At 36.3% G+C, this 14,901-nt stretch overlaps 1 protein-coding gene across 1 annotated transcript; it reads left to right on the top strand.

Moving 5' to 3' along the window:
* Window positions 1–11,674: 11,674 nt before the first annotated feature.
* Window positions 11,675–13,977, top strand: LOC126625145 (cytochrome P450 78A9-like). Its single transcript, XM_050294226.1, has 2 exons — window positions 11,675–12,760; window positions 13,095–13,977. Exons 1-2 carry the CDS (start codon window positions 11,768–11,770, stop codon window positions 13,719–13,721), a joined length of 1,620 nt encoding a protein of 539 aa, XP_050150183.1. The 5' UTR covers window positions 11,675–11,767; the 3' UTR covers window positions 13,722–13,977.
* Window positions 13,978–14,901: the final 924 nt, after the last annotated feature.

Genomic DNA, 14,901 nt, shown 5'->3' with positions numbered 1-14,901 from the left:
AATTCGATTATCGTCAAATGTGAGTTTGAACCACATTATTGCTAGCCCATTGTGAGGCTAAACCCACTCCCTCCCCTTAATATAGATAATATCACTTGTTCCAAAAAAATAATAATATATATATATATTAGAACCGTGGGTGTGGGCATTAAGATTTCTAAGCTTGTACTAATTATGAAATGCTCTCATATCTATTGAATTTGAAGTTTTGAGCTACAACGATTAGGATTCCTTAAAAAGTAAGAAAATCAAATTGATGTTAACTTGCAATACCTGTAGAACAAGAAATCCTAACTAGGAGGATTTTATTCTTTCAATTTGATTTAGGTCTAAACCGAAGTAATGTTAACTTGATTGTTCAGTTTGGTACAGTTTAGGACTTAAAACTATTACCATTACCAAAACAGTAAAAGACTGACTATGTTTGGTTATTTCTCGTCATAAAAAATTACACAGATAATTTATGCTACATATATTTCAAAAGGAGTTCATACTCAAAATTGAACAATAGTTACCGTTGAAAACAAAAAATTTTGAAATCGAGCTGACTTCCAATTTGAATGATTTAGGGATTTTAGATTTCGTATTGTCAAGAGAAAAAACAACCAGGAAAATTATTTAATTCTTTGTACTAGATTTTGGTGTTAATTACTTGTGCATATTTTAATAAATCTTCACCATGCATCTGGGAACCAAAGGTCAGGGGTGTTTCAGTGGAGGACCCATCTTGAATCGCTAAGGCTAGCATGAGGAGACAAACCTCCTTGGACTATATTGCGACTTTTACTCGTGTACTATATATGGAATGGTGCAAATTAGAATTCCCTACCCACCCGAGTTACCGTGAGAGAGCTGCCCATGCAACGGTATGTTTGGAATAGAAAATATTAGGAAAACCATGTTTATAAATTATACTTTGTGTATCATAAAATGTGACGGCTGATAATTGGATTTTTTTTTTAATGATTTAAACAAGAAATTCAACTATCAACTGCCGCATCATGTAGTTTACAAAATATAATTCAAGTAGATGATAGACATTCCCTTTCAGTGGAGAATATGCATAGAGGCTGAAGGAGGAGCTTTGGTGTGCAGGAAAATCAGGGTCGTCGATATTAGGCCACTGCATGTCACAAGTAGACCCGGCAGTTTCTTACACAACACGAAAATAACGGGTTTTGGATCAACACGATCACTAATCAGGTCATTATCGGGTGACCTGTTAATAACGGATTCTTAACATATATACACACGAGTAACATGTGGGTAACCCGTTAAGAAAAATAAATTATAATTTTAAAGTTTAATTAATAAAAAAATTATTATAAAATACAATAGCCATATTGTATATATTGGTATATTATATATTAAATATATATTTTTGTATTATTATGCTATATAAGTTAAAAAAAATTAAGTTTTATTCATTTATTTATTTTTATTATGAGAGTTTCTTATTATCATTAAGAGGATAAATTTTACTTAACATGTTGTTGTCCAAAATTAAAATCAACTAGTATAGTATTAGTATAGGTAATAAGACATCCCTACAAGTATGAAAAATGTGAAAGAATATATAAACACTTGTGATTCATCATTCCTCCACGAGTAGACAATGGTTACACTTGCATTATTGTTTAGATTTTTAAAACCCTCCAAACCGTCATGAATAGTGTTTTTTATTTGAGTGTAAAAGTAATAAAATTAATAATAAATATTGTAGAAGTGTAAGAAATGTAAAAAAAACAAAAAAAAAAATATATATATACAATCACTCGTAGTGACAAGCTTTACAACTTTCGTGAAGGGGTCAACTTCGAAATACGACACTATAATCCATAAACCTTAAATTTGTATTTAACCGTCGATTGTCGTTTAGGCTTTATTCTTTATATTGAATTTCATTTTTAAATTTTTTTTTTTTTAACATGATCTTCTGGGGATGTAGGAAGATGAACGGTTCAGATCTTTGATATCACATCCCGATATTTACGGTTAATTAAAATATGAGTCGATGTTAAGATATCGGGTATAACACGAAAACGACACGAACACAAGAAACACGACACGAATGCCAGGTCTAGTCACAAGTAGATGCAGTAAGCAAAGAAGCCAGAATAATACGCAGCCACTGGGCCAAAGGGTCTCACCACTGCATTATGCATTGCATGGGAGCTACCCGCATGCTGCTGGTGCATGCCTTGTATAAAATACGGGGCGGTCGGGGAAATTATAGGAGTACGACAAAACAGGGAACAATAGGCAAGGTAGCATCTCCATCAAAGTCAGGTCGGAAACGTGTAAGAATCAGGCAGCTATGTCACTGTTACTGATTGTTCCAGGGTAATTGAATACTTGGCTTTAGTTACGTACAGTTAAATGGTAGACAAAGGTGTATAGTATTGATACTCGTAAATGAAATTCAAGAAGTAATTTAATATTAGTGTAAGCTTTGGATGCGGCGAGGAGACCGTCGTGAATGTGGTGGTGGGGCGGTTGATAGCTAGGTTTATGAGTGGGTGGGATATAGCATAGTTTTAAGGGACTTTCTAGGACACTGCAGAGGGCCGGCCCAGACCCAATGCTGGCAGGACGACCGTCCGAGGTCCAAAATAATTAAAGGCACCAAAATTATTAGAGTGGTATATTTAAATATGTTTTCATAAGAGTATAAATTTATAAAATTTGATTTAATGACAAAGAAATTGAATTAGAACCAGTGGTTTTGTTGTTTGAATTTAATGAGGAGGTCTTGGTTTCAAAACACTATGTGTGCTTATTTATTTTTCAATTTTTACAAATTTTTGTTTGGTTATTAATTTATTTTTAATTAGTAGCTAGTGGCTATATGAGTTGTTATTTTTAAACATTTGTTTCAATTCAAGTCTAATCTTCAACAAAGAGTCCTGCGTTGACCAAATTTTTAGATCACATTTGCAAATCATAAGACATGTCATCAAAAAGTTTAATTTAGTACCCATTTATTACTTATACATATCAATTAAAGACTAAAAAACATCAATATTTTTTGTGTTAATTAGTATCTAGTGGCTATATGAGTTGTTATTTTTAAACATTTGTTTCAATTCAAGTTTAATCTTCAACAAAGAGTCATGCGTTAACCAAATTTTTAGATCACATTTGCAAATCATATGACATGTCATCAAAAAGTTTAATTTAGTACCATTTATTACTTATACATATCAATTAAAGACTCAAAAACATCATTATTTTTGGGTTAATCTTTGTTTACTACCCTGAAGTTTTGTGGTTTTCAACATTTAGTACATCAAGTTTTTTTCGTCTCAGAGTCATACCTAAAGTGTAAATTTTGGGACAGTCTCATACATCCGTTAGTAGAATTGTTAAGTTTTCCGTTAACTGATGGCGTGGCGCCCACGTGGACAATGACTGGGCGCCACATGTCAATAAAGGTCCCACGTGGATATTTAAAAAAAAACAATTAAACAATAAAAAAAATTACAAAATTACAAAAATAAATAAATTTCAATATGTTTGTCTGTTTCTTTGGCTCCTCATCTCCCATTGCTCACATCTTCTTCTTCTTCTATGTGTTCATAGAGAAGCCGAGCCCAGAACGACCACCCACTAGACCACCACCACCACAACCGTGTCGCTCTCTTCTTTGCTCCCTCAACACTCAACTCCCCAGTTTTTTCTAACCTCTCATCTTCTGTGTACAATAACACAGATGGGCATCACCACCACCTTGAGGTTTCCCGATGAAAACCCGGCAATTCCTTGTCAAATTGGACGTGACTAGGACCACGAATCACTTTCCCTTCATCCTGAGGTTTAGATTAGAGCATGGGAGGCTCGAATCTGCCTCAATTTTGCATGAAACCACAAACCCAGTTTTGGGTTGACAAGCTCAAGCCGTTCTTAGGCCATTATCCAACCATGATTTTGCCTAAAAATGGTATATTTCTATTCCTTCTTCTGTGATCTTCATGTTGAGATAAAAATTTCATGAGTTTTGGTAGAGATTTGAGGTTGAACGAAGCATCAATTTTTCGACCTTCTTCCTGGCAGAGTTTAGCGGTTGCAGCAATGCAACCTTCCACTTTCTCGAGCTGGACGAGTTAGCCCGAGTCAGATTAGCGGCGAGGGTGTGCGAAGGAGAGAAGGGCGGGAGAGAAGGGATGAAGAGGGTCGAGGGTTGAGGTAGGGTGCCAAGAAACTTTTTTTTTATTTTTCAAATTGAATGGGTCGGGGTTGAGGTTAAGGGTTGAGGGGGAGGGATGGGGTCAGGGGTTATGAGGGTCGCCGGCGAGCGAAATGACGGCATAGAAGATGGAAGGGTGGAGGTTGGGTGCAGGTTGCAGAGAGGGTTGGGTGCGGGTTGCAGGGGGTTAGGGGAGGAATAGAAAACAAAACTCATATTTATCTACTTGTAAACCTGGAGTTTTTTTGTTTCCTTCTCACCATACAAAATAAATTAGTTTTTCCGTGTTCATAAATTATTAAGTTTGAAGTGTTTTTCTAAGTATAATTTTATCGATGTCTTATGTGTGAAAACAAATAATTTTCTTATATAAAGTGAGGGCACATTTTTTGGCGTCGCCCCGGGCCTCAAAAATCTCTAGACTGGTGCAAAGTATGGACATATTGCGGGCGTATTTTTATTGTTAGATCTTTATTTTTAAAAATAAAAAGTAAGATTTAATGGTTAAAATATTCAGAGTAGTGAATATTCCAAAGCATCGATGAATAATTAAATGAATTGCATATTAGATATATGTTCTTAGTTGAATATTACGAGGAGAACATCTATAAGGAAAATCTAAGCTTCAAAGTTGCATGTGTAATTCATAAGGAATTGGTAAAACTATATAGGATGATTAAACCCTAGTGTTTTTTTACCTTTAATATTCCAAAACTATTTTTATTTTATTCTTCCTGCCAGTTTTAATTCTAAATCAATATCAATTATTTGTTTTCGGTTTTTTTTTTTTTTGGTAAACTGGAATTACATCAGAGCAAAGCCAAAGTACACCATGAAAGCCCACACAGAGGACTAAGATAGCTACAAACCAGAGAGACAACCAACATCAAAGTGATACAGGGTCAAGGACCGATGCAAACAACTATATGTCACCCTAAATCAATCCAACAAAGACTCAACTTAATGTGGGCAAGGTAGACCATATTTGTTCAGAATATGTACAATCGAAGATGAAGGTTTTTCGTAGATTAGCTTCTGCGAAGAACTCGGTTTTTTCTTTAATTAAATTCACAATTTCAAATACTTTTCTCAAATAAGTTTTTAAATAAGAATTAAGGATTAGTTTTAAGTACAAATTTTTTATTCAATCATTGTAGGGAACGACCAAGGAGGTTTGTCTCCTACAAATATACTACAATTATATTGTTCTTTTACAAGTATTTTTTAGGGTAAAGTACAAAAAACTACCTCAACTAATGGTGTCACAACACTTTCATACCTCATCTTTTAAAATTGACAACGTCATACCTCATTTTACAAATTTGTGCCAATGTCAGACCTCCGTCAGTTTTTCTATTACTTTTTCTGTTAAATGCTGACGTGGCCAGAAACGGGACCCTTTTTTATTAAAAAAACAATTAAATAATTGAATATTAAAAAACCAAAACAAAAAAAAACAAAAAAAAACAAAAACCAAAAAAAACCCCTCAACTCGTGTCCCCTTCCCCAAAAACCCAGATCCCTTTCTTTGAGTTCTCTCCCACCTAACCCTCTATCTCCTTTCTCTCTCTCTTCTCTCTCTCTTCTCTCTCCCTGCAACCTGCATCCCTAAAATCCCAAAACCCAGAAAACATTCCCACCCGAGTCATCACCGCCAGCGAGCTCTTAATCCTCTAAGCCGACGATCGTCGATTAACCCCAAACCCTTCCCCGCCACTCCCGCTGGCTTCAGAACTCTCCTTCTGGCACCACAGGTGCTTCTGGTTCCCCCACTTCAAATACCACGTCAAGTTGAAATTATGTAGAGGCTTCGCCCTCTCAGAACCCATCGCCATGAACTTCACCTCCACTCTCTCTCCTTATCCGACCCGCCTATATACACCATTTATCAGAAACTCAAACCAAAGAGAGCCACTCTCAGATCACAACTCTCTCTCTGTTTCTCGCGCCTCCTTTGATTTTCTCGGAAAATCTTAGAATTTTATGGGAAAAACAGAGAGTTTTTCTATTGGGATTGTTGTTGTTGTTGTTATTGTTTTGTTTTTCTCTCGCAAATCGCTGGAGGGGCAAACTCCGGGGGCGAGGAGGAGAAGGGAATGTTGTTGTGGAGGTTGTGGCTAGAGTTAGGGTTTGGGGGTGATTGGGGGTCGTGGTTGTCATCGTTGCAGTCAACGACAGAGGTAAGGTTGTCGTCGGTGGGATCAGAGAGGAAGGTTGGGGGATAGGTAGGAAGGATTTCTGGGTTTTGGGATTTTAGGGATGCAGGTTGCAGGGAGAGAGAAGAGAGAGGCGAAAGAGAGAGAGGGTTGGGTGGGAGAGAACTCAGATAAAGGGATGGAGAGAGAAAAGAGAGGCGAAAGAGAGAGAGGGTTGGGTGGGAGAGAACTCAGATAAGGGGATCTGGGTTTTTGGGGAGGGGGACATGGGTTGATGGGTTTTTTTTTTGGTTTTTTGTTTTTTGTTTTTTTTGTTTTTTTTGTTTTTTTGTTTTTATATTTTTTATATTTAATTATTTTTTTAAATATTTAATTATTTTTTTAATAAAAAAATGGGTCCCGTCTCTGGCCACGTCAGCATTTAACAGAAAAACTGACGAAGGTCTGACATTGGCACAAATTCATAAGATGATGTATGACATTGTTAATTTTAAAAGATGATGTATGAAAGTGTCGTGACACCAATAGTTGAGGTAGTTTTTTTGTACTTTATCCTATTTTTTAAGTGTTTTTATCATTACTTTTACAGGTGGTAAAAAATTGTGCTCATTTACGAATATAATTTAAACTAACAGTACAAAGTCATCATGCAACCATCATGTATATGGTTCCTCAAATAAAAATTAAGGGTAAATTATAAAAAACTACCTCAACTATTGGTGTCACGACACTTTCATACCTCATCTTTTAAAATTGACAATGTCAAACCTCATCTTATGAATTTGTGCCAATGTTATACCTTCCGTAGCTTGGCGTGAATTTCTCAGTTAAATGCTAACGTGGCTTGATCCGGGGCCCATTTTCTATGAAAAAATTATTAAAAACTAAAAAAAAATCATTTAATATTTTTTAAATATTAAAATAATAAAGAAAAGTTATAAAAAAAAAAAACCGACACTCAGTTCGTCCCCTTCACCCTCTCTCTTCTCCCCATCTTCATCTTCTTCTCCCTTCCTGTAACTGCAACCCAGAAAAAAGAAAAGAAAAGAAAAAAAAAACCAATTTGCCTTCCCCGTTCCCACCCCCCAACCCCTCTGCTCCTCGCACCCACTCTCCGTACCCACTCTCCGCACCCAACCTCCCCACCTTCGCACCCATCCTATGCACCCAACCTCACACCCACTACCTGCAAACCAAAAAAAAGAAAAAAACCCAGAACCCGTTGAGGTGGAATCGAGAAACCTTCGCCTGGCCGATTCCGAAGGTTGAGAACCTGGGCGCAGAGAAAATAGGGGGAATGGGTGTGGAGGAAAGATGATGGGTACCAGGGGGGGCGGACTAACTGGGTTTCCTTTTTTATTTTTTATTTTTTATTTTTTCTTCTTCTTCTGCTTCCTCCTTCTTCTTCTTACTGGGTTTGGGTGGGGGCGAACTAGGTTGGGTTGGGGTTTTTTCTTCTTCTTCTTCTTCTTCTTTTTCTTCTTCCTCTTCCTCCCCCTTCTTTCTGGGTTGCAGGGGGTTGGGTGTGTGGTGGGGGTAGGGGGCAAACTGGGTTAAGTTAGGGTTTTTTTTTTTCTCTTCTTCTTCTTCTTCTTCTTCTTTCTGGGTTTTTTTTAGGGGTGTGTGATATCCACACACCTTTTTTTACTTCTCACACACCCTTCTAATTTTCGACCGTCGGATTTGATGAACTGAAGAAGATCAACGGACAGAAATTAACAAAGGGTGTGTGAGAAGTAAAAATGTGTGTGTGGATAGTAAATCCCTTTTTGGGACGAACTGGGTTGGGTTGGGGTTTTTTGTTTTTTTTTTGCTTCCTCCTTCTTCTTTCTGGTTGCTGGAAGTTGGGGAAGAGAGGGGGGGGACGAACTGACCTGAAGTTTTTTTTTTATTTTTTTATTTACTTTTCTTTATTATTTTAATATTTAAAAATATTAAATAATTTTTTGTTTTGTTTTTAATAATTTTTTAATAGAAAGTATGCCCCGAATCAAGCCACGTCAGCATTTAACTGAAATATTCACGGCCAAGTAACGGAAGATATAACATTGGCACAAATTCGTAAGATGAGGTATGACATTGTCAATTTTAAAAGATGAGGTTTGAAAGTGTCGTGACATCAATAGTTGAGGTAGTTTTTTGTCATTTACCCAAAAATTAACTAACAACACGAACCAAATTTATGAATGCAGTGGTGAAGTACTTACTTTCGGTTATGGATAAAATTAAATCAACAAAGCTTCGGGTAGTTGTGTTGTTGGGCCCTATAACAGTTAAGGAGGTAATACAAAAATGATAAATGTAATATTACTCATTTTCCTCCATTACAGTTTAAACTAACAAAACAAACCAACAATTATATATAACTCAACCGTTAAGGTAATTGTTTTGACAAAAAAGAAAAACGAACGGAGATTCTCTCTAGATCCACTTTGTGATGATCCTCATTCATAAATCGTGTCCATTCATCGTACATCGTGTGATTAGAAATTTTAAACTTGTTTATTTAAAATTGAATATAAATTGTACCTAACAAAACTGATCGCACGATGTACAATAAATGGACACGATTTATGGATCTTCGGGATTCTCACAAAGAGGATCCGGAGAGAATCCCCGTTCAAAAAAAAGCAAAAAAAAAAAAAACTGTTAAGGTAGTTGTGCCGGTTTACAGATTAAAATAGAAAGGGATCCTAGCCGGTTCCTTTTCCTAGGGATCCTAGGGATCCAGTGATCTCATCCGTTCATCGTATATAGTGTGGTCAGTTTTTATTAGGTACTATTTATATTTAACTTTAAATTTTAAATTTTAAAATGATTTTTGACCATATAATGTACAATGAACGGGTGAGATCACGGGATCTCTAAGAAAAAGATCCTTTTCGGATCCTTTTCCGATTAAAATGATGCTTTTTCTTGAATGCGAGTACAATTTAACTAACCTAACAAACCTGTTAACTAATTTTAACTGCAATGATAAAGTAGTTACATTCACTTACGAATAGGGATTCGATAAATTATTTCTTTCTCGTCATTACTCAAAAAGGGCATGGACGAACATGCATGGGTTACTAGTAGGGATGGGCAATGATTAGGCAGATGGGTAACAGCGGTTATTTACCCATAACCGTTTATACTCATACCCACATAACCGTTTACCTGTTGGGTAATTGCCTAAACGGTTATATACATATCCATAACCGTTTATAAACGGTTAACCATACCCATAACCGCATACCCATTTAACCGTAACCGTTTAATACATATTTACCCATTTACCCTTGTTAACCCGTTTATCATTTTCTTTCATTTTCTTTTCTTTTTTACCATTACTCATTTTTCACCCGTTTACATGTTTTTTAACAACTTGAAAATTAAAAAAAAAATTGTCATAATTTTTTTTTTTACAATTAAACACCGTTATGGATACATTCATCATACATTTCCGTATTTTAATTTTTTAAGTCCTTATACCATTCCAATAATTGAAATAATAATTTACGGACGATATTTTTAACTGTTACCAATGAAGGTAAATATAATATTTGCTAAGTATTATTGGGTTACAAAAATTGTTTAGAAGACATTTTTGTCGAAGCATTTCTGTCAATTTCAAGGTTACCCACAATGAATTTAAATTAATTTGGTGCATTCCTTGATGATGAGAATCATCATTCCTGTAGCAGTGTTATTGAGAGAAGGACCGATGAATTCCTTGCTAATTTATTGGGTGCTAAGTATTATTGGATCGAGAACATGGTTTGTGTTAGTTTTACGTATATAAAATATTTGGGTAAACGGTTACCCGTTTATAACCGCGGTTAATACTCATAACCGCCCATTTAAATTTCGCGGGTAAACGGTTATACCCATAACCGTTTATATCTAAACTATCAAATAATAATAATTTTTTTGTCAATTAATGGAGAGTAAAAATTAGTTTGGTCTTCTATTATAAAGTAAAATTATGAGTTGTAATATAATTTTACACAAACTAAATTTGTATTTTCTTCAAACATCGCCCACATGTCATTATAATATCTTTATTTTTTTTTTCTGTCTCTCTTTCACATGGCAAGGAGAATGGGGTCGGGATTTCACCGGAGTCGAAGCTCCTCCCGTTAGGAATTGGTGGGATTGGGGAGAAGAGAGATGGGTTTATAGACTGGTCATGGAACTGGGGAGGTGAAATTGTGAGGGGTATTTGGGTTTACCAAAAAAGCATGAGGACGGTATTGGTAGAAAACTTGGATCCCTAATGAATCTATTTCCAGGAACTCAATTCCCACCTCCAAGTCGAGAATCCAATTCCGAGAATTTAAGGAATTCTATTCCGGATTTTGGGTGGGTCCTACGTGAATGTTGATTCTCTACAGTTTGGTAAATGCTGAAATGACTTGGAACTCATGCAATTCCGTTTCCGATACTTACATTCCGATTTGGTAAACACGCCCTTGATGTTTACTACCTACCCGTGGAGGGTAGGGTGTGCAGTATTAAGCCTACAACCAATCACTTTATTGCATTTCTTAGTTTCAAACCACTATACTAGGCTCGGCCAACACATGCCAATATAAACCGTACCGAGTCTCTGCCCAAAAAATCACAATACGAACCATGGGTTAAACTTGAAATGAGCGTCGAGTCACCCGATCGTTGTATGTCCCTTGTCGGTTACGCAAATGATTTCTGCGCCAAGCTCTCCAATGTTCCTTGACTTCCATATGAATAATGTTAGGAAGATCAAACTTTTTATCAAATTTGCAAACTAAATGATATGTCATTAATAGAAAATAAGCACGTTAATTAACACTTAAGTAATGATCTAATTATCAACAACTGCATTATTTGGTTTGCAAATTTGATTTAAAATTTGATTAATGCTATGAAGATTAAATTTGTAAATTAAAAATGTGCCACCAATAAGAGATAAGGAAAACTAATAAAAAGGGTTTGAAAACTTTGAGTTTTAACGAAAATGACAAAATAAAGGGTAAAGTGAATAGTACCAGGATTGACTTTTTAGTGTAAAAATGTGGTTTTTCCGTTAAAGTGAATAATACCGGGAGCTTTTCGTTAAAGTTCCCTAAGCACGATAATCAACGCTTAAGTAATAATTCAATCATCAACTACCATGTCATTTAGATTACAAATTTAGTCTCTCTAGTATTATTCTTAAAAATTTGATCTTCCTAACATTATCCCTCCCATATTCCTTCCCGTTTTCAGTTATATGTAATTTGATTTTCCAAATTAACGGTTCTCTTTTTTATATATATATTTTTTTCCGAAATCTTTTATATATTTTCAGTATCACACTACAAACCCTGCTCTTACCTGTGACTGCAAAACTCTATATAAACCCAAAATCCCACTTCATAGTTCAACACAAAAAAGGAAACTAACACTTTCTCTTCCACTCTCCATGGAAACAAAAATCGATGATAGCTTATGGGTTTTGGCTATCTTCTCCAAATGCCAAGCCTTATCCTCCATAACCACAGTCGTTGCGTTCCTCTGCACGGCCGCAGCTTGGCTAGGCGCGGCAGTCTTCTACTGGGCTTATTGTCCCGGAGGTCCAGCGTGGGGAAATATTCGATGGAAGAGAAGAAACTCTCGTGAAAAAAATGAAATCACCAACTCCAACCCAATTCCCGGGCCACGTGGATTTCCAATCATAGGAAGCATGAACCTCATGACAAACCTAGCTCACCACAAACTCACAAAAGCTGCGGAGGTTTTCGGAGCAAAGAGGCTCATGGCCTTTAGCATGGGCGAGACGCGCGCCATCGTCACATGCGACCCCGACGTAGCTAAGGAAATCCTCAACAGCTCCGTCTTCGCCAACCGTCCAATAAAAGAGTCAGCATACTGTCTCATGTTCAACAGAGCAATCGGGTTCGCTCCTTACGGAAGTTACTGGCGTACTCTCCGCTGCATCGCCGCCACCCACCTCTTCTGCCCGAAGCAAATCTCCACTTCCGAGGGTCTCCGTTCCAGGATTGCTGATCAAATGGTGTCCCTTATCTGGACAAGTTGTAACAACAGCTTCCTTGTCCGCGACGTACTTAGGAAGGCTTCGTTGAACAGCATGATGTGCTCAGTTTTTGGACGTAAACACGAGCTGAGTTCGTCGAATGAAGAGACCGAGGAGTTGAGTCGACTTGTCGATGAAGGTTATGATATGTTGGGAAAGTTGAACTGGTCCGATCACCTTCCTTGGCTTGCCGGTCTGGACCTCCAGAGCATCCGGCTTAGATGCAACAAACTCGTTCCTCAAGTGAACGGGCTCGTCAGCCGAATTATTCAAGAGCATAGAGCCCAAAGCGGTCCTAGGAACAATGATTTTCTCGACGTTCTTCTATCTTTTGATGGAGCTGATAAGTTGTGTGACAATGATATGATTTCAGTTCTTTGGGTAAGCGAAAAATTCTCAATCACTTAAAACTTAATTTTCCATATTTATTTTGTCTAATTTTATGTTTGATAGAAGTAGTGGATTATCTAGGTGATTATGATATTCTTTTTCAATATTAACTTCAAACTTTTCAATTTTTTTAACGTAAATTAGTATAAAATATAGCTTTTACGTATAATAGTGTAATATTTCTCAAACAAACAGAGGAGTAAAAAGTTTTAAATTATGTTGTAAATTTGTTTTGCATTTTCTTTTTCCTTCAACTTTCAATATAAACTATTTAGTAGTTCTTTTTAAATTTATTAACGTTGCATGTTTTGATTTCATAAAATAGGAGATGATATTCAGAGGAACAGATACTATAGCCGTTTTGATAGAGTGGATCCTTGCAAGGATGGTGATGCATCATGATATCCAATCGAAGGTTCACGAGGAGCTCGATCGCGTCGTGGGAAAATCACGGTCGTTGGTCGAATCCGACATTCAATCCCTGCCTTACCTGCAAGCGGTGGTCAAAGAAGGGCTGAGAATGCATCCCCCGGGTCCACTTCTATCTTGGGCCCGCTTGTCCATCACAGATACCATAGTGGATGGCTATCACGTGCCAGCGGGGACCACAGCAATGGTGAACATGTGGGCCATAACCAGGGACCCAGAAGTGTGGCTGGATCCATTCGAGTTTAAGCCAGAGAGATTTGTGTCCAATAACAAGGAAGCTGACTTTCAGTTCTCTGTATTCGGGTCTGACTTGAGGTTGGCGCCGTTCGGGTCCGGTAGGAGGAGCTGCCCCGGGAAAGCATTGGGGTTGACTACAGTAAACTACTGGGTCGGGTTGTTGCTATATGAGTTTGAGTGGTTTAAGTCGGATCCTAATGCCCCGGTGGACCTGTCCGAAGTGATGAGGCTTTCATGCCAAATGGCTAACCCTCTCACTGTCCAAGTGCGTTGCAGGCGCAACTAAACAAATTAAAGCATGCCGGTTACATCCTGCCGGCAAAACCCTATGTCCGAGACTCCGAGTGTTCATCTTTTTGTCCATAGCCAACCGCCAAAGACGAGAATTTGGTAGGATATATATGTTTAGAAGTTCTTTGTAAGAAGTACACCTTCAAGTGAAGTCTCGTTTAATGCATCAGGTTGTATTTATTAATTTCGATCGTACAATATTAGTATGTGTCAGGCTGTGTGATCCTTACAATAAAGCATAAGTTATAGTACTGGACTAAGACTTATTAATTGTAACATGTTTATTTCTGTAATACCAATCAAATTGTCTTTTGTTATAAAAAAAAAACAATAGGTTTTTGCCTCGATAAGAAATTTAAGAGTATAAATTTATAAAATTTGGTTTAATGACAAAGAAATTTAACTAAAACCGGTGATTTTGTTGTTTGAAATTAATGAGGAGGTCTTGAGTTCAAAACACCATGTGTGCTTATTTAAATTCTAATTTTTACAAAAAAAAAATTCATAACAGTATAAATTTATAAAATTTGGCTAAATGCTTACAAGTTTAATTAGAAACAATGATTTTTTTATTTAAAATTAGGTCCTAAGTTCGAAATGCTATGTGCATACTTATTCTTTTCAATTTTTACAAATTTTTGTTTGGTTGTTAATTTATTTGTAATTACTAGCTAGTAACTATGTCGATTGCTATTTTTAAACATTCTTCCAATTCAAGTCTAATCTTCAACAAAGGGTAATGTGTAAACTAAATTTTTAGACCAAATTTGCAAAATCATATGACGTGTCATCAGAATGTTTAATTTGGTGCTCATTCATTACTTATACATATCTTTAAAGACTCGAAAATATCATTATTTTTTTTAGCCTTAAATTGACAAGGTTAGTAAATAAGAAAAAACATCTCATGATTTATATAAAAACACTTTAAAAGTTCAAATGAAAGATAAAACTCATAATCTATCTACTTGTAAGCCTGAAGTTTTTTTGTTTCCTTCTCTTGATACAAAATAAATTAGTTTTTCCATGTTTCTAAATTATGGAGTTTGAAGTGTTTTTCTAAATATAATTTTATCGATGTCTTAAGTGTAAAAACAAATATTTTTTTATATGAAGTGATGACACATTTTTTGGCATTGCTCCGAACTTCAAAAATCTCTGAACCGGTCTTGTGA

The sequence above is a fragment of the Malus sylvestris genome, chromosome 6 (genome assembly GCF_916048215.2).
Source record: "Malus sylvestris chromosome 6, drMalSylv7.2, whole genome shotgun sequence".
Taxonomy (NCBI): domain Eukaryota; kingdom Viridiplantae; phylum Streptophyta; class Magnoliopsida; order Rosales; family Rosaceae; genus Malus; species Malus sylvestris.
This window is presented reverse-complemented; position numbering and strand designations above follow the sequence as displayed.